The sequence below is a fragment of the Cervus elaphus genome, chromosome 14, assembly GCF_910594005.1.
Source record: "Cervus elaphus chromosome 14, mCerEla1.1, whole genome shotgun sequence".
Classification (NCBI taxonomy): domain Eukaryota; kingdom Metazoa; phylum Chordata; class Mammalia; order Artiodactyla; family Cervidae; genus Cervus; species Cervus elaphus.
In genome coordinates this window covers 61,925,773-61,951,999 of record NC_057828.1, presented here as the reverse complement: position 1 = coordinate 61,951,999, position 26,227 = coordinate 61,925,773, and the positions used below count along the sequence as shown (strand labels likewise).

Genomic DNA, 26,227 nt, shown 5'->3' with positions numbered 1-26,227 from the left:
TAACCAGTGTTGGTAAGGCTGTAGAGAAAATCTTTGTGCATCACTGGTGGGAATGCAAACTTGTACAACTACTATGGAAAACAGTATGGAGGTTCCTCAAAAAATTAATAGAACTACCATATGATCCAGCAATTCTACTTCTAGGTACTTAGTATCTGAAGAGAACAAAAACACTCATTCAAAAAACAATCTGCAGCATTATTTACAATACCTAAGATATGGAAACAGCCTAAGTACTCATCAACATATGAATGGATAAAGAAAAGAAATGTGGTATGTATATGTGTGTGTGTGTGTGTGTGTGTGTGTGTGTGTGTGTGTGTGATGGAATATTATTAAGCCATAAAAAAGAATAAAATCTTGCCATTTGCAACAACAATGATGACCCTTGAGGGCATTACGCTAAGTGAAATAAGTCGGAGAAAAATAAATCCTGTATGATCTCACTTACAGAATCTAAAACCAAACAAAACAAGAAAAACAAGCTCATGGATAGTGAGGACAGATGGATGGTTGCCAGAGGCTGGGGGTGGGGGGGTGGGAGAAGTGAGTGAAGGACACAAACTTCCAGTTATAAAATAAATAAGTCATCAGGACGTAATATATAGCATGGTGATTATAGTAAATAATACTGTACTGCATATTTCAAAGTTGCTAAGTGAACAGATTTCAAAAGTTCTCCTCCCAAGAAACAAAAAAAAATTCTGTACCTATGTATGGTGACATTTGTTAACTAGACTTATTGTGGCAATCATTTCACAATATATACAAATACTGAATAATTATGCTGTACATCTGAAACTAACATAATGTCGTATGTCAATTATGCCTCAATTAAAAAAGTTTTTGCTAGGACAGCTCCTAGGTCTCGAGAAACCAGTTTACTCCCTAGATTACTGGCTTATTACAATGGAGAGCAATCAGCAGCCCGATGAAGAGATATACAGGGGGAAGTCCTGAACAAAGAAGCCTCTGTCCTTGTCTGGGGCCTGGCATAAGGGCACAAGGAAACTTCTGGTTCACCAACTGGTAAAATACCCCAAACCCTGTACTGCTGGATTTTTATAGAGACTTCCTTACCTAGACATGATCAATTACTAAATCCAGCCATGATCGATTATTTCCAGCCCTTTGCCCCCTCTCTGGAGAAACTGCAAGGTTGCAGTGCTGAAAACTCCAAGCTCTGAATTATGGCCTGATCATTCACAGCTTCCATCCAGGAGGCATCCAGCAACCCACCCAGAATCATCTCAATAGAATAAGGTATGCTACCAGTGTCCTTAGGTAGGAATTTATAAGGGTTTCAGGAGTCATGTATCAGGAACTGGAGACAGAAACCAGTATATCTATTTCCTATCATTTTATACAAGGAAACAAAATACCCCAAATTAAATTCATTATCTTCCTCTGCTCTATCTCCCTAAGTCTGTTCCTTTCTGAACATTCCTAAAATAGCTAACAGCTTCATTATCTAGTCATCCAATCCAAAAATTTTAGAGTCATTCTTAAAACTTTTTCTTCTCTCAGTTGTCTCACTTAGCTCAAATGTTTACCAAAGTCTTCCCATTCTAATTCTTAAAGTGAAGTGAAAGTTGCTCAGTCATGTCCAACTCTTTGCAACCCCATGGACTGTAGTCTGCCAGGCTCCTCTGTCCATGGAATTCTTCAGGCAAGAATACTGGAGTGGGTAGCCGTTCCCTTCTCAGGGGATATTCCCAACCCAGGGGTTGAACCTAGGTCTCCTGCATTGCAGGTGGATTCTTTACCAGCTGAGCCACCAAGGAAGCCCAAGAATACTGGAGTTAGTAGCCTATCCCTTCTCAAGGGGATCTTCCCGACCCAGGAACTGAACCAGGCTCTCTTGCATTGCAGGTGGATTCTTTACCAACTGAGCTACCAGGAAAGCCCAGATACTAATTCTTGAGTATCTCCTAAATCATTCCATACCTGGTCCTTGTTTTAGTTCTGACTCCCTGCATGTGAATCTACTACAATAGCCTCCAAAGGCTCTCATCTCATCTTGCCTCTTCCCAACTCATCCACCACAGTGTGGCTACTACTAATTTTCTAAAACTCAAATCTCATCTTTCCATATTCAAACTCTTTCAGTGGCCTCCCAGTGTCTAAGGAGAAAGGCTTTACTTCAGCTAAACTATGCAGTTTCCTGAGCTTTCAATGTTTCTCTCTCATTTCTTGTCATTGTTGTGTCTGTTCTGCGTTCCACCTGGAACAAGGTTAACTCAGAGAGCCTGTGAACTGGATGGAAACAAAATGACATTTTTCTTTTCATTAACTTCTATCTAAAACTTAGCATTTCCTTCAATTATGATGGTAGGGAGCAAACTATAATATTAGCATTAGCTGTGATTTTTTTTCACCAGAAGAAATCAACAGATTTTCATATCATATTAGCATTGTTGCAGATACTGCAAACTATCAATTATACTTATGGTCTGAAATCATGGTAGTTACTGGATCACTCTAAATCTTGTTACTTAATGTGTAAAATAACAAAGCACATGTTACTCTATCACAAAATTGCTTTTTGTAATTTTAGGTCAAAAATATATACTTCAATATTGTTGGTTTTATTTATAAATCTGTGTATTTTATGTATTTAAAAACATTATTTTAAGAATGGACAGAAAAGCTGCTTTAGGGTGCCAAAGGAATCACTTGCACAAAGAACTTTAATAAGAGTTCTTTTCCAAACCTGGAGTGTTCTTTTCCATTGTATCTTCCTGCAGGACTTCTATTCTCTCATTAACTTGGTTAAAACTATCACCCTGACCCTAACTTCTAGACCCTCTCCTCTTCCTTCCACAGCCCCACAGGCTCTCTGTACATGTCTGGCTCCTCCTCCTTTAGACAAAGCTCCTTGAACGCAGGAAGGTGTCGTTCATTTTTGTATATTCAACACCTGGTCTGGAGTCTGCCATACAGAAGTGAAATGAAATTTTGTTCAATGAATAAATGAATGAATATAAAAATATAAGCAGATCAAATATTTTAGAGTCTTAAAATCTGGGTCTGAATCCTGGTTAACAATTAGTAGATCTGTGACTTGGAGAAAGTCTTTTAATTTTTTTAAACTTTTTTCATGTCTAAAATGTGGATAAATCTCCCCTATTTATTGCACTCTTTATCAAGAGGATTAAATAAGGTAACTGTGTGAAAGTGCTTTCTCAAGCTGCAAAGGCTACCCAAAATTTAGTTATACTGTGCTAAGGTCATTATTATTTAAAAACCTGTCTCCAGCGAATCCCTTGAATGGCCTGCTATGGAGTGAAAGCTCATGTCCATCCTAAAATTCACACAGTGAAGCCCCAGTATAGTGGTACTGGGAGCTGGAATTTTTGGGAGGGGGCCTCATGATGGGATTATTGCCTTTAATATTCAATAAGAAGAGACATGAGAGAGCTGATTTCTCTTTCATTCTATCTCTGTTATGTAAGGATACAAAAGAAGATTGCTGCCTGTGAATCACAAATAGGGCTCTCACCAGACCCCAACCTTATGGGCATCCTGGTCTTGGATTTCCAACATCCAAAACTGTGAAAACAATAAATCCCTATTCTTTAAGCCACACAGTCCAAGATACCTTGTTACAGCAGCCACACTAAGACACTGCCCTATGCTGCAGGGTGTATGCAGAAGCTCTTTCCTAAATGTAACAGTTCTGTGTACTTCAGGTCTCTGCCCTTGTCTCTCTTTACTTCTTGCTATTTTGCCCAAAGCCCAACCCTCTACGCTGCCTGGATAGCATATACAGATTCTTCAATACTTAGTCGAAGTGTTAATAACTTCCTCTACATTCTTATTTCGGGCCTCTCCCTTCTCCCCACACCTTGCACAGTCAGTATAGGAGAATTAACCTCCATTGGTCTCTAGATAGCGGTCCTATTCTTGACCTCCTCTCACCCATCAGGAATGCATGTTTGCCTGAGCACAAAATTGGACAAGCAAAAGTGATTAGAAAATATATGAAACAAATCACTGACACTGTATGCTTCTGATTATTTCTAAGAACGGCAGAGAAGTAGCCTGTAAGTGTAAATTCTGAACGATGAATCTGTCACAAGTGCTTTAAATATTCAGTTTCATCTCATTATAAATGTAAATACATTCACTCTAGCAAAGCAAGGTGAAGTTCATCTTGCAATGTCTATTTCAACAGTCATATCAATGCAGAGCACTGTGTTATTGAAAATGTCACCATGAGGAGGCTCAGACAGGAGACCACAGCACCTTTGAATTCCTCCTATCCTCACTGTGTCTGCAAGGAGAACAGGAGTGAGAGTTCTACGCAGACCCCTCAACTCAGAGCGTGACGGTGGAGAACAGAGGCCAGAAGGGTGGCAGTCAGTTCCACACACAATGAGCTACAGGCTGACCTTCGCAGAGTAGGAAGCGGCAGTGGTGATCTCCCAGGCCCAAGTACAACCCTACAAGGGAATTTCTGACCCTTTTACAGAGCTGCCTTAAGGTTTGCTCAATTTTCAGGAAACAGGACTCAGTTTCCAGGAAAGTACAGGGGTATGAAAGAAACCATCAAGGCAATGATATACAGACAATAATTGATTTAGGCCAAAATTTGATTTTGAGATTTAAGATCAAGCAGAAGGAAATGAAATTATTCCCTAACTACACTAGCATAAACGATCTCACTTCCAACTTCATACACAAAGTGCACATTAGGGAAAACTTTCAATTTCCTGCCATCTACCTTTAGATCTATTTCCCCCAGTAACCTGAGAACAAGTTGCCTGCTTTGCTTTTGCATTCCCTTGAGTTCTTCAATTCCTAAAAGTCATGAACAAGCTTGCTCTACGATGATTTATTAACTATTGCCTTATCTAAACGTCCTCTATAACCTTCTTACCTACGGTTAGGAAGGTGCTCAAGAGCTGCTCCGTGGCAACAGGCTTGATCTCTGTCCGCAGATTAACAAATCTGCCAACCACCAAGGGAGCTCGGCGGAAACCTAGAATCCTGGTTTGGAAGGTTGAACAGAAGAGAAAAATCTTTGGGGATATATTTTATTTTTATTTATTAAAAATTTAAAAAAAATATATATATATTTTATTGAAGTATATTTGACTTACAAAGTTTCAGATGCACAGCAAGGTGATTTAGTTACACATATATGCATATATTTGGAGATGGAAATGGCAACCCACTCTAGAATTCTTGCCTGGGAAATCCCATGGACAGAGGAGCCTGGCAGGTTACAGTCCGTGGGGTTGCAAGAATCAGACACTACTTAGCGACTAAACCAGAATACGCATACATTATTTTTCATATTATTTTCCATTATAGGTTATTACAAGATATTGACTATAGTTCCCTGTGCTGTAGTTAATCTTTGTTGCTTGCTGTATATCTATGGTGATGTATTTTAAACAGTAGGGGGTTTTTTTGGGTGAATTGAGCAGCTTATAGGATCTTAGTTCCTTGACTACGGAATTGCCCAGACAGAAATCTTAAAAATCACAGTTAATCGTGTTAGGTGTGTAAAGGTACTGTTGTGTGTGTTAGTTGCTCAGTCATGTCTGACTCTCTGCGACCCCATGGACTGAAGTCCAGCAGGCTTCTCTGTCCATGGGGATTCTCCAGGCAAGAATACTAGAGTGGGTTGCCATGCCCTTCTCCAAAAGATACTGTTGATTGCTGGTAAATGTTTTTCAGAAGTACATATATTTATGAATTTAATATTGAGATGTAATTGATTGAAGATAAATCTGGCAAAATGTGAGCAACTGTTAAACCTAGGGAGTGGGTCTATGGGTTCATTATAATGTTCTCTTTATGTTTGTTAGAAATTTTTCATAATAAGATTTTAAAATAAATTTAACAAAGCATTAAAAAAAGATTGGGCCTAAACCGACACACGGTTTCAAATCTTTGCATAAAACAGAATACTGATAAAAAACTATACAAATTAACCTAAAAGGATAAACTCATAGGACAACTTAAACACAGATACATTTTAAGATACTTCTAATGGTCTCAAAGTGCAGCCTTATGGTCAAGCACCATCATTTTTTTAAAAAAGGAAATTTTATTGCTAAAAAAAATACACACTCCCTGAAGAAAAGTTGGAGGGGCAGAATTCAGAATACACAGAAAATTTATGGAAGAAAATTAAAATCATCCATAATTCCACAATCCAGAAATAACTAGTGACAATTTGGCATTCGACCATATTTTTCAGACATGTATATATAGATACTCTTACATACATATAGATACACACACATATATATATACACACACACACAAGAGTGTGTGTATATACATAATTGAAATTGAAATTGAAATTATACTATATGCAATTTTGCCTCCTGCTTTTCACTCATCATTGCATCATGAGCCTTTTCTGACTCTTAGAAAGTTGCCTTAAGGTTTCTACAATTACAAATGACTGTGCAATACATAATCCATTGTTCAGGGCTGCTGACTGACTCTCTATCCTAAACTCATTCTTAAAAAATCTACAAAAGCAAGGAGATCAACAGATCTATCAAAATAACATAAAAATTGAGAGAACCTTCTGAGGCCAGAGGAGGGGGTTAAGTCCTAATGTAATGGAGAAAGAGCAACTCAGAGCAAAAAAGTGTAAGGAGCACGGGGTGGGAAAGAAAGTGGGGAAGTATCTTTTCTCCCCACTGACCACTGTCAGATCAAAGAAGGGCATCCATTTAATGCTGGGAAGCCATATTCAGTGGCACCTGAACGTGGCTGGGGCAGTTAACAAAAGGGATAGGGGTCTGGTCAGAGAATAGCTTTCAGAGGGAGGGAAGGGCTTTTAAATACAAGACCCCAAAGCACAGGTCATAAATTGAAACATTATTTATTTAATTAATATCCAAAGTAATAATTTCTGTACAAAGACTACTTCACTCCAAGTTAACAAATAGGTGCTGCGCTGTGAAAAGATGAGGAGGTATCTCTGCCAATAACTGGCGGAATATAAAGGAACAATGAGATACCACTATACATATATCAGATGAACAAAAATTAGTATGTTGGGTACTATGAAATATTGGTATGGTTATAGGAAAAAGATCTTCAGGCACTGCTTGTGTCCATCAACAGAGAAATAGGAAAGGGATTAGGGATGAAGAAAATAAGGAACAAATAAGGTCTTACAAAGACTGACTCTAACGTGCAGTTAAGTGATGAGTAGGATTTATACAACTCTTTCCCACTAGGTCTTAATAGGGGCAGTGAAAATTCATGGTATTATGAATGAACATTCATTTAATGTTCCCTGTCATTAGATGTTTAGGTTGCTTTCAGACTTTCAGTACTGAAAATGCTACTAGCTAAGATCTTGCTATATGTATCTTTGAATGTCTGATTCTCTAGAGTACTTTTTAGAAATATCTTCTGAGAAATGTCTTAGATGTTTGCATAAAAAGGTAGCTATTCATTCAAAGGGTATGAACATGAAGATTCTGGATATATGGTGCCAGAGTTCTTAAAGACGGAACCAATTAACAATGACACAAGCAGTATATGGATGCCAATCTATTCCTGCCAATAAAGTACTGTCTTTTTTCTAATCTTTGTCACTTTCAGTAGGAGAAAACAGTATCCCATTATTTCACTGAATTTTTTTTTGGTCGCATTGTGTGGCTTGTGGAATCTCAGTTTCCCAACCAGGACTGAACCTGAGCCTTCCAAAAGTGTGGTGTCCTAACCGATAGACAACCAGGGAATTATCTGGATTTTTTTTATTACTGGTGAAGATGAACTCCCTCTGTCATATTTATCAGCAATCAATAGTTCCTATTCAGCCAACTGTGTTCTTAGTCCATTTTCTACTAGTGTTTTAGAGTATGTATAAGATTTTATAAACTTATATATTAAGGCTATTAATGCTTAGATTATATATTAGATTCAGGTATTTTCCTCCCAAGTTAGTTTGCTTTTAAATTTTTACGTTTTTTGACATATGAGTTAATTTTTTTTTTTAGTTGAATCTACTGAGTTTTTGAAAATTTATTTATTGGCTGCAGCATGCGTGATCCTAGTTCCCTGAACAGGGATCAAACCCATGCTCTCCTGCAATGGAAGCACAGAGTCATTCACTGGACCACGAGCAAAGTCCCTCTTTGTGATTTTTAAATTATTGCTTTTATACCCAGAAAATCCTTCCTAATCCTGAAAAAAGACAAAAATTCATCTTTATTTTCTTCTAGTTCCCTTATAGATTCATTTAAAAAAATAGAGTGAATAATTTCTTTTAAAGTCTATCAACATGCCCTGATTAAAGAGCTGATCAAAAGGAGCAACTGGGACACTAGACAATTCAGTTACAAGAATCCTGACTAATGACTGGATTAAAAAGTATTAGTTTTCCTCATTAACTTACACATTTACAATTCACATTTATCCTGGTTATTGAAGCTGTGCATATTTTGTATGAAGGAAAATAATATTTACATATATGTCATGTTATGTTTCCAGCATATGAGGATAAATGAGTATTACTTAAAAACAAAATCAAAACAAAACAAAAACCAGGACTGCCAGGCCCAATTAATGACCAGTTCAATTTAGGGATTTGAAGTCAAACTTTGGTTTTCTTCTTGCCATTTTATTTACCCAAATAATGAGGCACTCACACAAATTTAGTGGAAGCAATCAGTTATCTAAAGTAAGTTAACAAGTCAAAGTTATTAGACTTTTTTTTTAAAACTACACTCCTTTGAAAGGAGTCCACAAGTCCTCTCCAAGATATTTTTAAAAGGAAATAAAATGAATGGGACCCGCTGTGATTACACATACCTGTCCAAATGAAAGGCTGCTACCTCTGCATTGTGTCTATCATAACCAGCATATGGTTCCCCTTCTACCACATAGTCCCGGTTATACCTGCAGAGTGAATGGGAAGCACAGATGCAGACATGAGTTACATCAGTACCAGAGGTGACAGTACATGAGGCAGAACAGAAACTCTGCAAGCCTGATTTCGCTCTAGTAACCTTCTCTGTCAACCCTGAGAACAGTCATGGGTTAGCATGGATCACTAGTGGATGATGTGGAGATGAAGTGGAGAAGAAAACTAGAATTATACATCTACCTCTGCAATCATTCTATGAATAAAACACAGATGTTATTTCTACCCCTCCTAAAGACTTTCAACGTAGCTTAAGTAAAACTATAAGGTACTTTTCTGAACTCTTTGTATCTTTAGCACAGTGCTAAGTCTATAGTTGGTGCTTAATAAATGTCTACTGAAATGTCTATTTGACTAAACTGAAATAATGAAGACAAATATGTAATTAAAAGGTTTGCCTACCAGAATGGCTATGGTAAGGCTTATTAGAGAAGTTTAAATTTCTTGGGGAAAACAATGGTCCTGATATGCTTCAGGTTTTGTTAAACAAGTAGGAAAAGGAAAAATTTTAAAAAGTTATCTGAATAACTATTTTCTCTTTAAGTTTATGATGATGCAGTGAAAGGAATACTGCAGTGAGAGTTAGATAAAGCTCTGTCATTACCTGCCTGGATAACCTTGAGTAAAACCCTTCTTTTCTCTGGGTCTTAGATTTCTTATCTATAATATTAGGGGCTGGATCAAAAAGCAAGTTCTAAGATGTCTTTGTGAAGAGCTGACTCATTGGAAAAGACCCTGATGCTGGGAAAGATTAAGGGCAGGAGGAGAAGGGGGCGACAGAGGATGAGATGCTTGGATAGCATCACTGACTCAATGGGCATGAGTTTAAGCAAACTCCAGGAGATGGTGAAGAGCAGGGGAGCCTGGAGCACTGCAGTCCATGGGGTTGCAAAGAGTCAGACACAATTTAGTGACTAAACAACAACAACGAAGATGTCTTTCATCTCATATTCCATTCTGATGATTTTATATCACATGCATGACATAAATGAACGATAATGAAAACTGGCATATTTCTTTCTATTAATTATATAAAAAGATACAGCTTAAACTTGTTAATGGGAAGAACTGAACACAATTCACCTATGACTTCTACTGTTCACTTGCATTTCCTGAATCAAAAGGAGACCTAGTAGGCTTTACAAGACAGAAATAAGTTGAGAATGATGTGAAGAGGAGCCACTTCACTAAGGTCACTTGGATCTCCAATGCTGAAAAGGCCATGGGGAAGTGAGAAACAGTACTATACAAGTCAGTGACCTTCAACATAAATGACCACAGAATATAAACTGAAACCATATTCATTAAACACATTTTCAAGTCAAAGCAATGAAACATTTATGTTAGGAGACAGATGTGCCTCAACACCTGGTTGGACACCAGTTTCTTCTTAGCCTGGTCAATATACTCATATGAATTTTTTTGTCTCTGGTGTCAAAGCATCATTTAGGCTGCCCAGGATTACACCTGCTACCTCCAAATTAAAAGTCTCAGTTTTTAAATGGGACTGCAGCGAAAGCTGACACTGTTCAAGCATTTCTCTCTCCACTACAGCTGCAGGTGACAGGCCTGGAACACTTTATTTCTCAGGACTCCAGCGGAGCCACAGAAGATTGTGGTGATATGCAGTCCACTCCTTTCAGTGAAACGTTAGAGAACTTTCCAGAACATGGAAAGGCTGCACAGAGTGAAATGTAAAACCCTAGAAAAATTCAGAAACTTTGGGAGTGGGCTGGAGACACAGGAAGGGAAGGAAATGGGAAAGGAAGAGGAATCAAAATGAAAGAGCTGCACCGGGGTCCAAAGGTCTGAATCCTTAGTTCATGTTTTGGTTTTTGTGAAACATGGAAGTCAGAACCCTGGATCTCACTTTCCCCAGAAGTAAAACTAGTTAAGACTAGTTGATCACCATGGGCCCTCTCAGCACTTCCCATGATCCTTCACCTCTCCCAAGCTCTGGGCCCTTGACAGCTTGTTCTTGTCCCACCATAATTGCAGTTTCTGCCTATGAAAACCAATGTACTTCCAGAAAAGATACAGCTACATTAAAAAACAAAATTACTTTTATAATAATGTAAGGCAAAATGTGCAAATAAAGGCATGACTGTATTCCTGTATATTTCATGCACTATACAAATCTTCCATCTCTGACAGGAGGACATGGACAACCAGGCTTCAGAAATGCTGAACCACAAGTGGCTGTTAAAGAAAGGTGCATGTCTCAACTCAGCAGGAAGGACCTAGATCCTCCTCTCAACAGAGCGATCCATCTTAAGTCACTGACAGAACAACGAAATTCATACAGTAACTGCCGATAAATCACTCCTATCCTCCTGGTGAAGGACATCAGAATGTGAACAAGGACATTAATTTGCACTTACACTAGGACTAAATAGTCTCAGAGGCCCCTGGGGTCAGAATAGCAATTTGCTGGGTGTTTTCGGACTGGAGTCAATTTCTACAAGCACTTATATGTGCACCCACTTTCCCCAGCCTGCGAGAGTGCCAGGTATAATCAGCCCAGGTCAGTGTGTGCAGTGACTAGGGTGCTACCACCCACTGCAGGGGCCTCAACAGCTTGCAGGGAGTGGGGGAGGAACAACCCTGGAGCCGAGCATAGACAAGGGCTATTTGGGAGATGATGGGAGATGAAGGGGCTGCCTTGACAAGAATAAAGAGCTGGGTGGAGAGAGGAGGACCAGGCTGTTGGAGGCTTGGCCATTAGGCTGTGGAGGCTGGGTTTCATCTGGTGAGTAATGGGAATCCCTGGAAGTTTTAAAGCTGGGGAGCACAGTGATAATATGGGTATTTGGGAGAAGAATGAAAGTAGTTTTCAGGATGGTCTGGAAGAGGAAAGTAATGGGAAGGCTGCAGTGGTAGTAAGAGATAGGAGATGAAGCATCAGTGACTAATGTTAGCTTATGCATTTATCTGCTGCCACTTCCCCTTCTCACTAGTCTGGCCTCTTCCACCCTCCATTTATATCATATCTTGTCTGAACATTGCAGACCTATCTGCAAAGCGCCTGAACTAACACTAACATTGTACACTGTCAGTAATATCTGCCTTCTAACACTTCCTGCTGTCCCATCTCACCTTTAATTTCCCAGTGTATAAACAGTGGTGTGAAGAGGGTATCCTTTTATTTAAACACAAACTGCCTGCAATTCATCTCTTTTTACACAAACTTGATTCTTGTTTTTAGTTTGCTTTCTTTCCATCAGTCTGCTTATGCTGCTGATCGCTCAGGCTACAAATCAAGAGGTCAAGGATCACATTTCAAAAGGAAACTAGCAAATTTTCGAAAATGGATGATCCATGCCATCTCTCTTACAGGACGACAAACAAGCGTGAGAGGCTCGCGTGTGCGGCAGGACCCCAGCTGCTCTCACCCTGGCAGATTCAAACGCAGCTCCCTCTCACTGCAGGGTGGCCCTGTCAAGTTACTCTTCCTGCGTCTCAGCTTCTGGGTCTGGAAATAAGCACTGTAACTGTCCACGGCTGTGATGAAGGTTAGAGGCATTAACATACAAAAGTCCTTAGTGTAACACCTGGCAAACGGTGTGCACGCAACAGAAATTAGATTCACGGTCCACATAACCATGCTTTTTCCACATTACCTAATTTCCACATCTTCCACACACCATACCTCCCAGTCCCAGGCCAATGTAGATCCCTTCCATTTCTGGAATCCCAATATACTAGCTCTCTGGCTGCCTATTATCCACTGATATTTGGATCATGAAGAGAGCTAAGCCAACTATTCTGGTCACAGTAAGTTTTTGCACATCATCACCCCATGTTTCTTCTCCCACTCCAGCAAGAGACCCCAAGTTATGTGTTATAATTCTCTCCAAAGCTGCACTGAGGAATGAAAAAAATGTTTAGCCCACAGATAATTTCAGACCTTAAAAATTTTGAGAAAATGCACTGGTAACTAATTCCTGTCAAAAGAATATAGATTACCATCATGTTAACCTATTTCAAATTCATATACACACAGGAAACTTAAAAAATAGTCACACTATAGAACTGCCACACAAATCCTCTCTGTAGATCCTTAGAAAAGTCCAAAGGGATCACTGTTTAATAGTATATGAACTAGCTCTTTCTCCAGTTCAAATTTGGACTGAGGCAACTAAGATGACTCAGTTCCCTGCTTAAAACAGGCAAAAGAAACGAGGTATTACTACATACACATTAGAATGACCAAAATCCAAAACACAGACAACACCAAAAGTTAACGAGGATGTGGAATAACAAGAACTCTCACTCATAGCTGATGGGAATGTAAATTGAAACAATCACTTTGGAGGACAGATTGGTAGTTTATTACAAAATTAAGCATACTATATAGTCCAGCAACTATGCTCCTTGGTATTTACCCAAATGAGCTAAAAACTTACATCTACACAAAAACCCGCATATGAATGTTTACAGAAGCTTTATTCACAACTGCCAAAACTGGGAAGTAACCAAGGTAACTTTCAGTAGGTGAATGAATAAACAAACTGTGGTACATCTACACAATGGAATATTATTCAGGAAAAAAAAAGTCATCAAGCCACAAAAACACACAGAGGAACCTGAAAAACATGGTGAGAAGCCAATCTGAAAAGGTTACAAAAGGTATCACTCCAGCTATATGACATTCTGGAAAAGGCAAAACTATGGAGACACTAAAGAGATTAGTGGTTGCCAGGGATTCAGGGGGAGGAAGGGAAGAATGAATAGCTAGAACACAGGGGACTCTGAGGTCAGGGAAGCTGTCCTTTATGATGGTGTAATGGTGAATACTTGTCATTATAAGTTTATTAAAACTCACAGAATATACAGCACAAAGAGTGAACTTTAACATAAACTATAGACTTTAGTTAATAAATTAATGTTGGCTCATCAACTGTAACAAAGGTACTAATTTGATGGAAGACGTTAATTATAGGAGAGACTGGGGAGGAGGAGCAAGGGCAGATAGGAACGCTCTATACTTCCCCCTCGATTTTTCTGCAAACCTAAAATTACTAAAATAAAGTAAAATAAAATAAAGCCTATTAATTAAAACAAAACCAAAGCTCAAGTGAAAGGACTTACGTTACCCATCCAAAACTCACTCCAACCCTCCACAGCATTTCTGACACATGGTTATCTGGTCTTTAACTGTACACTTACGTTGACAAGTTGCTTATTTCCTAACCAATTCATTTTGTATCTCTAACATCTGGCACATAGTACTTGATAAATTTAGAAATCAAGGAGAGCTCTCACTGTAAAGTGTTCAATCTAATATAGTACACCAAAACATATTCCTGCAAGTTTCCCTTACTCAAAGAATCATGGAGCATTAAAAGCTAGAGAAGACTTCAGAGACCTTTGCATCTCTCCCTCCCATTTCACTGAAGAGAATAGTAGGAGGAGGGGATGAGCACTCAAACAAATTCCAGGTGAGAACCAAACAGCACAGATAACTTCCAAGGTGAAAACTTACCGCTTAGGTTTGAAGACAACTTTCTGTCCTCCTTCAAGTATCAGTAAGGCTTTCAGTTGTGTCCCTTTATAGCCCACATCAGCTTTAATGATTTTCTTGGTGGCCATGGCATGCAAGATTGCTCCCAGCTCTGGTGTCTCTTCAGGGTACACTTCCCGGGGAACCACCCACTGGGCTGCAATCTCCCAGGGAGACTGCAAGGTGTGGTCCAGCTTGGGCACCAGCTCCACCCGCAAGCCCGCCATCATTCGGTGAAAGGCCCTCTGGTCCTCCCGGTTGGCAGCTGATGTATCTAAGTTGTCAATCAGGAAAACTTTGGTGAAGATAAAGATGACAAGGAGAATTGCTAACAGCACGACTCGCTGCTTTAGCTTCATGTTGACCTCTTTTCCTTCTCCCCGACCACTCTCACTTATCAAGGAGAGCAGGTGGTGATGGTCAGCAAGGAGACTCCATGATTATACACACTGGTCCATCTCTTCACTGAGGCGCCTCCCACAATTCCTGCAAGCCCAAGTATAAAGCACAGTTCATTCAGAAATTCTGTCCTTCCACCCCTAAATCTTTTGCAAGCCTCAAAGAGATTGCTCACCCTTTTAGCTGGACTAATCCTATGTCTGAGAAGACCCAATAATTTTGAATGAACTGGTCCAAGGAAGGATGTAACAGTTAAGAACTAGGTACACTGAAAATTTAAAAGCAAATACTCCTGTTTTAATAGGGTGCAGAGCCATTCCGGAGCCATTTGGATGGCCACCAATTCTTAGAAACCAAAACACTGAGAAAAAGCACAAAAAAGTTAAACACTAAGATATGCATAACTCCTTAACTTTCATTTATCTTTCAAAACCCATAAATGACTTTTGATTATCCAAAACCACCGGTATTTGGTAACTTTCCAGTTATTGTCTCCAAATACAAGTATTATGACATATTATAAGACAAGAACTCTTCAAAAATGCCAAAGAGGGTACAGAGGAGAGTAATAACTCCCTTTCTGAATTCAAATACCTAGCAAGCCTAAACATGTCATATCTGCTGCTCACATACTGAAATACAACACCCAGACATGTATCTCTACTTATCAGTCTTCTACTAATTATTTTTCAAAATTAAAAACCCTGTAAAATACAGATAATCAAATCTGGATAAATTAAGCAAAGGAAAAACATATCCCTATACCATCTGGCTATTAGAAGAACATGACCAGAAAATTAATGAAACCTGGTACTATAGCAACATGACTAAATCTGGACTGGTCAGGCACATAACAAAGATACTCATGCTATAGACCTAAAGAAGTGCTTCCTCTGTGGGGCCCACCACACTGGTCAGTTCTCAAGCTGAAAGATTCCAAATATAAGATTTTTTGCCAAGGTGTCAAGAACATAAAATTCAATCTCATTTGCATGCTGACAGGCTGCTTTCCACTCCAGAGGGCCATTTAAAAACATGCACAAGCTTGCTCTGCTGTATGCCTACAGGCAGCACTGTGCTGGGCTAAGGCAAAGATGACAAGAAGACAACAGGGTGTTGCTTCACTCTCCAATTCATTTAACAACTCAAACTATTAATTGAAGAAATAAAACCAAGGCAAAAGATGGGGCAAACGATTCAGGCTGAGCCACTCCCAGTCAAACCGGAGACTGCTCCCCTATTAACAGCTGGAAACACACCCCAGAACAGTATACTAGAGAAGCAGTGTGTTCTAAGGGCAGCGCCTTGCTGAGAGCTTGCTGACACACAGTTTATTCTTGGTGATTAACCACTCCCATTTCATTTTCAGGAAGATGGCAAAGTGAGAGTCGAATTCAAATTCTAATTATCTCCAGCCACCTGTTCAGTTGCATCATCATCTCCCAGGGAGTACATAACACTATTAGCTGAAACACAGGCAATTCAAGTGTATCCAAAATGTAATTGTGATGGTATCAAATTTGGTGTAAAACTCAGTAAAATAGTTCCCTATGATTACTGATAACAGCGATGCCAGTAGAACAGATTTCAGAGATTTTTGCTAGTCCTAACATGACCTAAACCACACAAATTCTTCGGTTATTTGTTCAACAGTACAGATCTCTGGCCGCAGTGGTAAAATGTAATGTGGAAATCTCACTGTGTCGGCAATCTTTTCCTTAGCCCCTCCAGCTGCAACTCCCTCCAGCTGAGGTGCTACCCTGGCATAAAGGGGTCAGCTGAACAGCCTTTCATGTCCTACAAACCCTCCTCAGGACTAAAGTCTGGTTAACCCGAGATCCTAATGATGCTGCTCATTTCATTTAGAATGAAGAAATTCCTCCCTCGTGTTATATAAACATATCATATCTAGACATTTAGCACAAAGGTTGGGGACAGTGAGGGTTTTTTTTTTTTTTTTAAATCACCAATGCAATGAGAAGTTTGAGTAGCTCCAAAATTCAGACAAAACAAAGTGAGCCTGTGTGCTTTTAAGTTCTGAAATCTCATTACCTTTTGATGGGCCACAGAAGAAGGCACTCATCAGTTCAGGGCTGCAAATACTTCATCCACTCAACTAAGAAATTCCTATTAAGTGGCTGAAGGGTTCAACTGTTACCTCACTTCACTAGTCACCTCTGCAGACTGGTTGTGAGGGAGGTTTGAAGGAGGGGCGTTTGTGACTAGTCACCACATCCCAGTGGGACAAGTCAGACTGCAGTCTGGCTCTCCTCTCAACAACTGCCTGGCATGTCCGCAGCCATTGACTGCCTCTAGTGAGGGTACCTTTTATTGAATCCCCGAAAGAACAGCCTGTTGGACCTGCAGGTCTTCCAATCCAGGATAATGCAGCAAAATCATTTTTCCAATCACACACCATTTGTGAGCTCCATAAACCCCTCAGCAAAGCGATGATGGCGTCGGCCAGTCTGTGTTGCTAGGCACCACTGTCTCTCTTCCCTCCTCACTTGTCAGCTTCCGCCAAAACAGAACATGAACACGGTCCCCTACGGGTCACTGCTCACTGGAGCGCTCTCAAAATTCCTCTTGCTCTTATCTTTTCTTCCCATCTTCTCCTGTTCAAAGCCTGATCTAGCTTTCAAGGACCATCTTCAAAGCCATTTCTGGTCCCTCCTTACTATAGTCACCTCTCTCGCCTTTGGGCCAGTACTTAACTACATTCTGCCGCATCCAGTGTCTTCTTGTAGATTGTTCTTAATTCCCCTCTCAGAATTCTGACTCCTTACTGATCTTAGCTACTTTGGCACTCCCTACAGTACGCAGCATAGTAAGAGCAGATGTCTTTTCCCCTTAAACTGGACAAACCACTGCAAATGAGGCTTTGCAAGTATCTCAAGACTCTGCTATTAATTTCCTTCGGTACTGTATTTGGTATCAAATAAGTGTGTATCACCTGGCACCTTAACTTGGCTATCTTTAATCAGCTACCCATTTTTAGGCAATATACTTCTCTACTGACACTACTCAATTTAGCTGGTAGTTTCGGAGGACAGTCTTTTTCTGAGTAAATATTGACAGCTCAGAAAGAGGTTTTCCTTTCGTTGGAAAGCTGCTACTCCTTCAGCCTACAGGGCAAGCACAAAGATATTCAAGAAGTTAACAATACAGAGTTTTTAGTGGAATTTCTACAAAAAGCCTGTGAGTTTGCAAGATTCCTTTCCAGGAAAATGTATTAGATACGCAATATAGAATGATTCTATCCTCCAATGATAGTAGTCTCCTTTCCTCTTTACAGTAATCCCCTCCTCTCCTGTGTCTTTGAGAGGGGAGGGTACCCAAGACAGAGCTTCCATACCGTATTATCTTCTTTAAAACAGCAGCATACTATATACTCTGCAAACTGGGTTTCTAAGAGGATCCCCCATTTCAGATACTAAGGAGATGAAAGCAAGATCACTGGGTATATTCCAAATTATTCATGAAAACTTCTCTTGCATTCTCAGGAGTCTGCCTGCTCTATTTCATGCCTGCACCGCCTCATATAAATGCCTCCAACAGTGTAACACTGTCCAGTTATATTATGGTCATTTATTTTAATGTTTCTGTTATGCGGAACAGAGCCTACCTCAAAGAACAAATAGACTCAAGGTAATAATATAACACAAAAAATGTTTCATATAAAAAAGGCAGGGCTAATGGTGGTCTTCACACTAAAAGCTGGCATAAATTCCCACATTGGAGTTGTGGAAGAGAGACGTTTATAAGAAGTCTTCACATTGAACCCTGGTTTCACTCTTGGCTCTATCAGTGAAATGAGGCTTGATATGGAAGCTGGTATGTCATTCTTCTCTCTCTTACACACATACACACACACACACTCCTACACATACGGTAAGTGTTTTATAAGGATAAACTTATGACTACATTGTAAATTGTTTTGGGAGAGGAAATAGAGGTTTTACAGAAAAAAGTGAAGTCATAGTATAAAGACTAGATCCCTCTGTTCAAGAATCTGACTGATGTCTGAAGGAGCATATACAGAAATACACACTGGTGCAAATATCTGTAAGCCACTGTGTGATAAAATTCAATGTATGTGACTGCTGAGGAACATGAAAAGACCTGGCCCCAACACTTACTACCTTACCAGGTGCCACCAGCAAGGTGGCTTGTTTATAAGCCACCAGCAAGGTTCCAAACCTCATTAGTAGCTGTGCCATCTTGAATGTCCCTTTAATCAAGAGACCTCACACTACTTCACCTGAGGTCACAGAGAAGAAATCCCAACTTCTGTTCAAAGCAACTGAAAACAAAAGCTTCAGTAATACTTGTTTTCTGTGTTTTCAATTCAATGGTCAAATCAAGTTCTTACCACACGAAGGGAATGCAAGACATTCTGAGAGTGTCTGGTACCAGAAGGAAAACATTCAATATGAACATTTCATGCAGAGGGCGATTAACAAAGAAGATGGTGAAGGGTGTAGGATTTATTATATAACTAGCATATTATCATATTTACTCACACAATCTCCTTGCCATTCATCCTGAGCGGAAATCACAAGGACAATTTCACAAACTTCTTCTTTGGTCATTGCCGGTTTCAGCAAACCTCTGAAGGTTTGGTAAGCATAAGAGGCAAGACCTGAATTTAATTATAGTTTTCAGGTGACTGTCTACAAAGACAGAAACCAACAATTCTTCCCATCAGGAAGTGGAATCTATTTTTCCTTCCCTAGAATATGGACTGGCTTTGTAACTTGCTTTGATCACAGAATGCTGTGGAAGCGGCCTAGTGCTAGGTGTCTTAAGAGACCTAGCGGCTTCCATTTGGGACCAAGCTACTATGTAAAGCGGCTCAGGCTAGACTACTGAATGATGAGAGGCCTGGTCAGCCCCTAGTTATTCTGGCCACTCCAGCTGAGAGCCAGATACACAAGTGAAGCCACTTAGGGCATCCCAGTTCCAGCGGAGGTCTCAGCTAAATCCAGCCACCCACGTGACTCCAGCCATATCATGTGTGTAGAAGAACCAATCAGCTGGACCCAGCTGATCTACCAAGTATGAGAAATAAATCATTTAGTCTTAAGCTACTATATTTGGGGGTAATTTGTAAACCTAACATTTTCATGTCTATTCTGTCCATATCAACTATCTGGGATATATTAATTAACCATTTAAGTACAAATAAAAATTGGATTAATAAATAAAGTCTCTTAAAGGTAACAAAAGAAAAAAATAGCATCTCAAATGGATCATTTACTAAAGTCCATTTATACACTTTATAGCAATTAAGGCTAACCCCACACACTCACAGAACTATACACACCCAGGTTATAAATTCTAACCTTTAAACCCCAGTCAAAGCATAAATAATAGCAAAAATTATAACCCTTTAGTACCAAAATAAAATAGTGTATTTCCACCTTGGGGCGAGACTGATATACTGCCCTTTTGTTTTTTTCAATTGGTAGTGACCTTAGAGCACTTTGCTACATTATTATTAGCTGCCTCCTAGAAATAAATGCAGCCTCTCCTGATGGTTAGTGATAATTCTTACAAGTAAAATAAAGGGCATTCAGAAATGTTCCCGCTTAGCATTGTGAGCCTCTAGCTTAAGAAGTCAAAACCTCCAATTCTAAGTGGTATCAAGTGTTCACTACTTAAATAAATCTATATCCTCAGAAAATCAGCCCACTCCTGTGCTGCCACCACCGCCTACAGCAGCATAATATTATTCTTTCTCATCTTCAGTTGGGAGTCTTCAATTGAAACAAAACCTAGCAATAAACAATATTATTAATCAGTATCTACATGTAGCTTTCCTTTTCACTTAAATAGGTTCTTAATTCACCTTCTTTCTGCTAACTTCCCTGGGCCTCCATTTCTTTATATGAAAAATGAAGTACAAACACTATTACCTGACTCACAGAACTGTTAAAAATGAATGGTACTACCAGGTGTATTGTGCTAAAACTAGTGCTTGGACAACTCATAGTAGTTGCTTGTTGGTCATTATTACCATATCAAAAACCCAAAGATGACTTCCTGAGAAGAAAGAATGGCAAAGAAAATAACCCTCATTGGTTATGCTGTCTTCTGAGTTTACACAGTCAGGAGCTGAATACATATGTTGCATTACCAAGAGTTCTAGTAATCTTATATTTTTGAAGCAAAGACTTCCGTAAATTTGAGTAGGTAATACTGTAAGCAAGTAGGTATCGTCAGAGTGGATGCCAGGTGAAGCAGAAAACTAGGAGGTTTTGTCACTAATCTGGCCAACCTTAGGCCAATGTTTTTCTCTTGTCTACAAAGTTCAATTACACCACATTCAATGTAAGTGAAACAGATGGGAAGCATGAACTTTTTCTATTTCATGAAAATGGCTGAACAGAATGCCCTTCACAATGTTCTTCAGTTTGGAAGATTAAATCTGTGTTTTAAAGGTGACAGCTTTGCATGTCCTAGAGCAGCCATGAAATTAAAAGACACCTGCTCCTTGGAAGGTAAGCTAGAACAAACCTAGACAGCACATTAAAAAGGAGAGATATCACTTTGCTGACAAAGGTCTGTACAGTCAAAGCTATGGCTTTTATAGCCATGTATGGCTGTGAGAGTTGGACCATAAAGAAGGCTGAACAGTGAAGAATTGATGCTTTCGAACTGTGGTGCTGGAAAAGACTCTTGAGAGTCCCTTGGACAGCAAGGAGATCAAACCAGTCAATCCTAAAGAAAATCACTCCTGAACATTCATTGGAAGGACTGATGCTGAAGCTCCAATACTGATGCAAAGAGCTGACTCACTGGAAAAGACCCTGAGGCTGGGAAAGACTAAAGGCAATAGAAGAGGGTGGAAGAGGTTGAGATGGTTAGATAGCATCACCAACTCAATGGACATTAGTTTGAGCAAGTTCTGGGAGTTGGTGATAGGCAGGGAAGCCTGGCGTGCTGCAGTCCATGGAGTTACAAAGAGTTGGACATGACTGACAGACTGAACAATAAAGCTTTTAAGATAAGCCCTGGAATAACTTATGAGTACAGAAAATCAAACTTCTACACAGTCCAAGTCGGTTCAAGTGTTATATATTCCTCAGTTTTCACTTCCACTTAAATATTTATTCACATATATACACTTGTGTTATGTGAAAATCTCTAACAGTTCCCTGTGAAGGAAGGAACTAAAATGATCACCAGACATTAATGAAGTATAAGGTAGCCTTTCTTCCTGGGTGTGAGAGTAAAAATGAAACAGGCAACAGAGTGTTTCCTCCCTCTTTGAAAAAAATCCAATTCCTGCAACCTGTCCCATTTAAATCTTGATCCAGGGGAATCCTCTAATGATTTTTTTGAAAAGTGAAAAGAAAAAAATTTCAGCTCATACTGCTGAGCTGAAGCAGTGAGATTTGTTCTAAAAAACCAACAGAGGCAGTGTTCACTCATCTAGAAACTCTGTGGAAATTCCTAAGAATTTGCGTTGTTTCAAATGAGCCAGGTATAATGAACTTTCCTAAGTTCTAGGTATTTCACTGCTCAATTATCAGATCTAACAATCATTTAAGGCTATATAGAATGTGATTCCTATATACTGTAGAAAATACAGAATTTCAAATAACAAAAAAATTTACTTCAAACTTCATGTTTTCTATCTTTACTGTTCTTGAAAAGGTATATAAACTTCATTCAACAGTAAAAAGTTGAATGTATGAAAAAGTATGTAAACTTCATTCAACAGTAACACCTCACAATTTTAACCTTATGTTCTAGGGTCAGTCAAGCTCACAGGCTACAGATCACTTTAGAAATAGGAACCCCAAGCAGGTCTGTGCTGAATTATGGCTGACTGGCTCCCGGCATGATCCCTTGTTATGCTGCAGCTGCTAAGTCACTTCAGTCGTGTCAGACTCTGCGCGACCCCATAGACGGCAGCCCACCAGGCTCCGCCGTCCCTGGCATTCTCCAGGCAAGAACACTGGAGTGGGTTGCCATTTCCTTCTCCAACGCATGAAAGTGAAAAGTGAAAGTGATGTCACACAGTCGTGTCCGACTCTCTGCGACCCCATGGACTGCAGCCTACCAGGCTCCTCCGTCCATGGGATTTTCCAGGCAAGAGTCCTGGAGTGGGTTGCCATTGCCTTCTCCCTTGTTATATATGAATATAAATACATATGCACACATACATACACACATATATTTTTTGGCAGCCTGTCTCTTCTACCCTACTGTGAATTCCTCAAGGACAGGGGATATTTTACTTTCTTTGTAGTCAGAAGTAAGCTAGTACAGTTCAGGACACATGAGATAAACACTTACTGAATAAAAGGAATGAAGAGTGAGGAAAGTAGAGACCTTTATGGTTTTAAGAATTTCTTTAGCTCTTTGGTTTAAAGGTGACCTCTTTTTTTAACCAATATAGGGAAACTAAGTCCTGTAATGAATTCAAATATACATACAGTAAAAATGTTGAAATATCAAATATTAATACCAATTTTATACACTCAATTTTATTATTTATTTTTTATACACTCAATTTTAAACTGCTGCCTTCTATATACCTTGCTTCCACCTTTCACGGCCATTGATATTGCCAAGCTGGTGTCTGGTGTTGGTTGGGACTGGGAGTAAAGATGATTTGGAAATGCTAAGAGGAAGATTGGAGATGGTCCAAGACATTGTCCAAGAATGATACATGACAGGGCTGGAACCAAGCTTTCAAGTGTTATTGGCAATACTTTCTGAAATGAGAACCAACACTGCTATTTCCATATCACTTTCTTTTTTATATAGAAAGAACTACAGGGACATAAACGCACCTGTATAGAGTGCAAGTTCATTATCTAAACCAACGATAAGAAACAGAGAACAAAAGGTCTTTGGGCAGCCAAAATAACGGTCACAAAATTCATCCACTAATAAAGAAAAGCCAGGCAGACCCTCAGTAAGCTTATTTAGCTGTTTTACATTCAATTTCAGGAAGCAGAGTTATCTGGGTTGCTCCTCCACAGAAGATTAGAAGCTGCAAAAAATTTTAAAAAGGGCAGCAGGGACACTAACAGCAGCAAAAGCATTGCTTTTTCACCTCTGAAAGAAGAGACAGACTGACTTCTGAAAGCAAATTCAAGAATTCCAAAAGAGGAAGGGGCAAACAACCTACATATGTCAATCACCTCCAAGCCCTGCAGGATTACTGTCTGTAACCATAATCTCAAATTAACAAAGGTTAAACTACATTGTTTAAAAAGCATATGAAACATTAAAAAAAAAAGGATTTTTGCACACAATATCCTATTCCCACACTGGTAATATCATATTCCCACGCTGGTATCGATACATAAAGCAGAATCAGCATTCAAGAGCAAAGAATGATGGAAATGATAGACTTCACTGCCTCACCCTGTTCTTGGTTCTGTTCCACATTCATAATTTCATATTCCTTGACCTCCTTTCAAAATGTACCCAAATAACACCATCCCCTCCACAGGGTAGTTACCTTGCCAGAAAGTAGACTCCTAAACACACACGCCAAAGCTCAGTGTCTCTTTTCTGCATCAGCCTTCATTTCATATCTCATACACACCCCTCAGTATGACAGACACACCCCTCAGACTGACCATGTCCAGAGCTGGGCCTTCCCTCTCCTGATTCTGGATATGAACAACAAAATCACAAGTGAGAGCTTTGTATTACATTCTCTCCTAGATGGCTCTAGCAGTCATGTTGACGTTACAAGTTGGTCAAAAGCTGGTTTCAGTTGCAAAGTAAGGTCTTCTGTTTAGTACCCAAGGTCTGTGCCAATGAATTCGTCAGTCCTTGAGGGTTACAGAGGCAGTCTAAGGAAGGAAAAGAGGGAGAGATTTACAGGTGTGGGATGACAAGCACTTCAGGGAAGGATAAATCCCCTCTCCCATCCCCAATACGAAGGACCAGAAGATGGACAGTCAGGGTCAGTGATACTGGCATGGTCAACACCAAGAGCTCGAGTTCTTCTACTAGTGCAAAAATAGTGTCTACCAGACCAACTGCTAGGTGAGCTGAGTCAGAGCAGGCTGCAGGAGCAAGTCTATGAAGCTGCACCCAGGTTGCTGGTGGCGAGACCACCACCCAATCACACAATCAGATCTTAGGGCAGCTCCAGCAAGTAACACCCATTACAGATACCCATCTCAACTGAACTATTTTCAACATGAATCCGAAACAATTTTCTTGGCTTTTTTTTTTCTTGTAAAGAGGAACTAAACAATTTAATATCTGCACAAGGATGTGTCCTCCTCCCTCATACTGTTTTCCATTCATTCATTCAACCACCAAATATTTACTCCACACCTACTATTCACTATACACTGTCAGGTAAAAAAACAAAGCACATCAATCATTATCACTACAACACCAAACTGTAGTTTCTCATTATAACTGTACTTCCACCCAGGTGGCTCAGTGGTAAAGAATCCACCCCAAAGCAGGAGATGAAGGTTCAATCTCTGGGTCGGGAAGATTCCCTGGAGAAGGAAACAGCAACTCACTCCAGTACTTTTGCCTGGAAAATCCCATGGACAGAGGAGCCTGGCAAGCTACAGTTCAAGGAGTTGCAGAAGAGTCAGACATGACTTAGCAACTAAACACATTGTAACCATGCTTCTCTGCCCCAAACTACCTGGCACTTAGTCCCAGAGTGGCCTGACATCAGCTTCAAAAGACAGTGTCCTTTTTACTATTTCCAACTGTGGCCAGAGAATACAAAGAGCAGCCTCTTAATTCTATAAAGAGATTGCAGCAATTGCCAAGAGACAACCACTGTGGCTGCTATTTTTAAAAGTTATCAATTCAAGAGTTGAAGCATCTGGCTTCAGGGTTTACACCATTAAAATGATGGGCACACAAAGTGAAGGAAGCTGAAGACTGCCCTGCGAGCAGGAGAAACAGACAATTTCATTTAGAAATTCAAAATTCAGGAAAAAAGCAGAAGCTTTAACGCTATATGAAAGAACTGGAGTCTACAAATAGAAATCAAGAGAATGGACTAAAAGTCAGGAAATTATCAACTCAGCATAAAGTAACTATGACATAAAGGAGTAAATGATAGGAACAGTGATCTGTTTGTTCCCATATCAAAGTATCCTGGGCATGTTTTCCAATTTTCATTCTTTAACTAAATTATGGCTACTTTCCTAACTAGTTCCAGAAAAATAGGACAAACCAATGTCACATTTTTATCAGTCAAACTGAAGAAAAGCTGTGAGCTCCAAGATTTCCTGATCATTTTTTACCACCATTCATTTCTATCATTGCACTGTAATGTGAGGCAGAGACCCTGAATTGCTTGTCTGTGCCTCTTAATTCTCTTTTGACAAGCACTTTCAAAGGTGAAAGGACCTCCAGCTGACTGACTGCACTGAAAGGTTCTAGGGGCCAAAATCCATCAACTT

At 39.7% G+C, this 26,227-nt stretch overlaps 1 protein-coding gene across 6 annotated transcripts in view; it reads right to left on the bottom strand.

Annotated features, from left to right (window-relative positions):
- FAM20B (FAM20B glycosaminoglycan xylosylkinase) overlaps positions 1–26,227 on the bottom strand; it is a 43,582-nt gene that overhangs the window by 15,817 nt on the left and 1,538 nt on the right. For 2 of the 6 annotated variants that reach the window (XM_043922968.1, XM_043922966.1), the window contains exons 2-5: positions 24,416–24,634; positions 14,394–14,897; positions 8,797–8,883; positions 4,883–4,992 (exon numbers count right to left, since the gene is read on the bottom strand). In XM_043922968.1, the coding sequence (XP_043778903.1) occupies positions 4,883–4,992; positions 8,797–8,883; positions 14,394–14,770 (574 nt within the window). In that variant the 5' untranslated portion in view covers positions 14,771–14,897; positions 24,416–24,634. The other 4 variants (XM_043922967.1, XM_043922970.1, XM_043922969.1 and 1 more) reach the window with 3 other exon arrangements.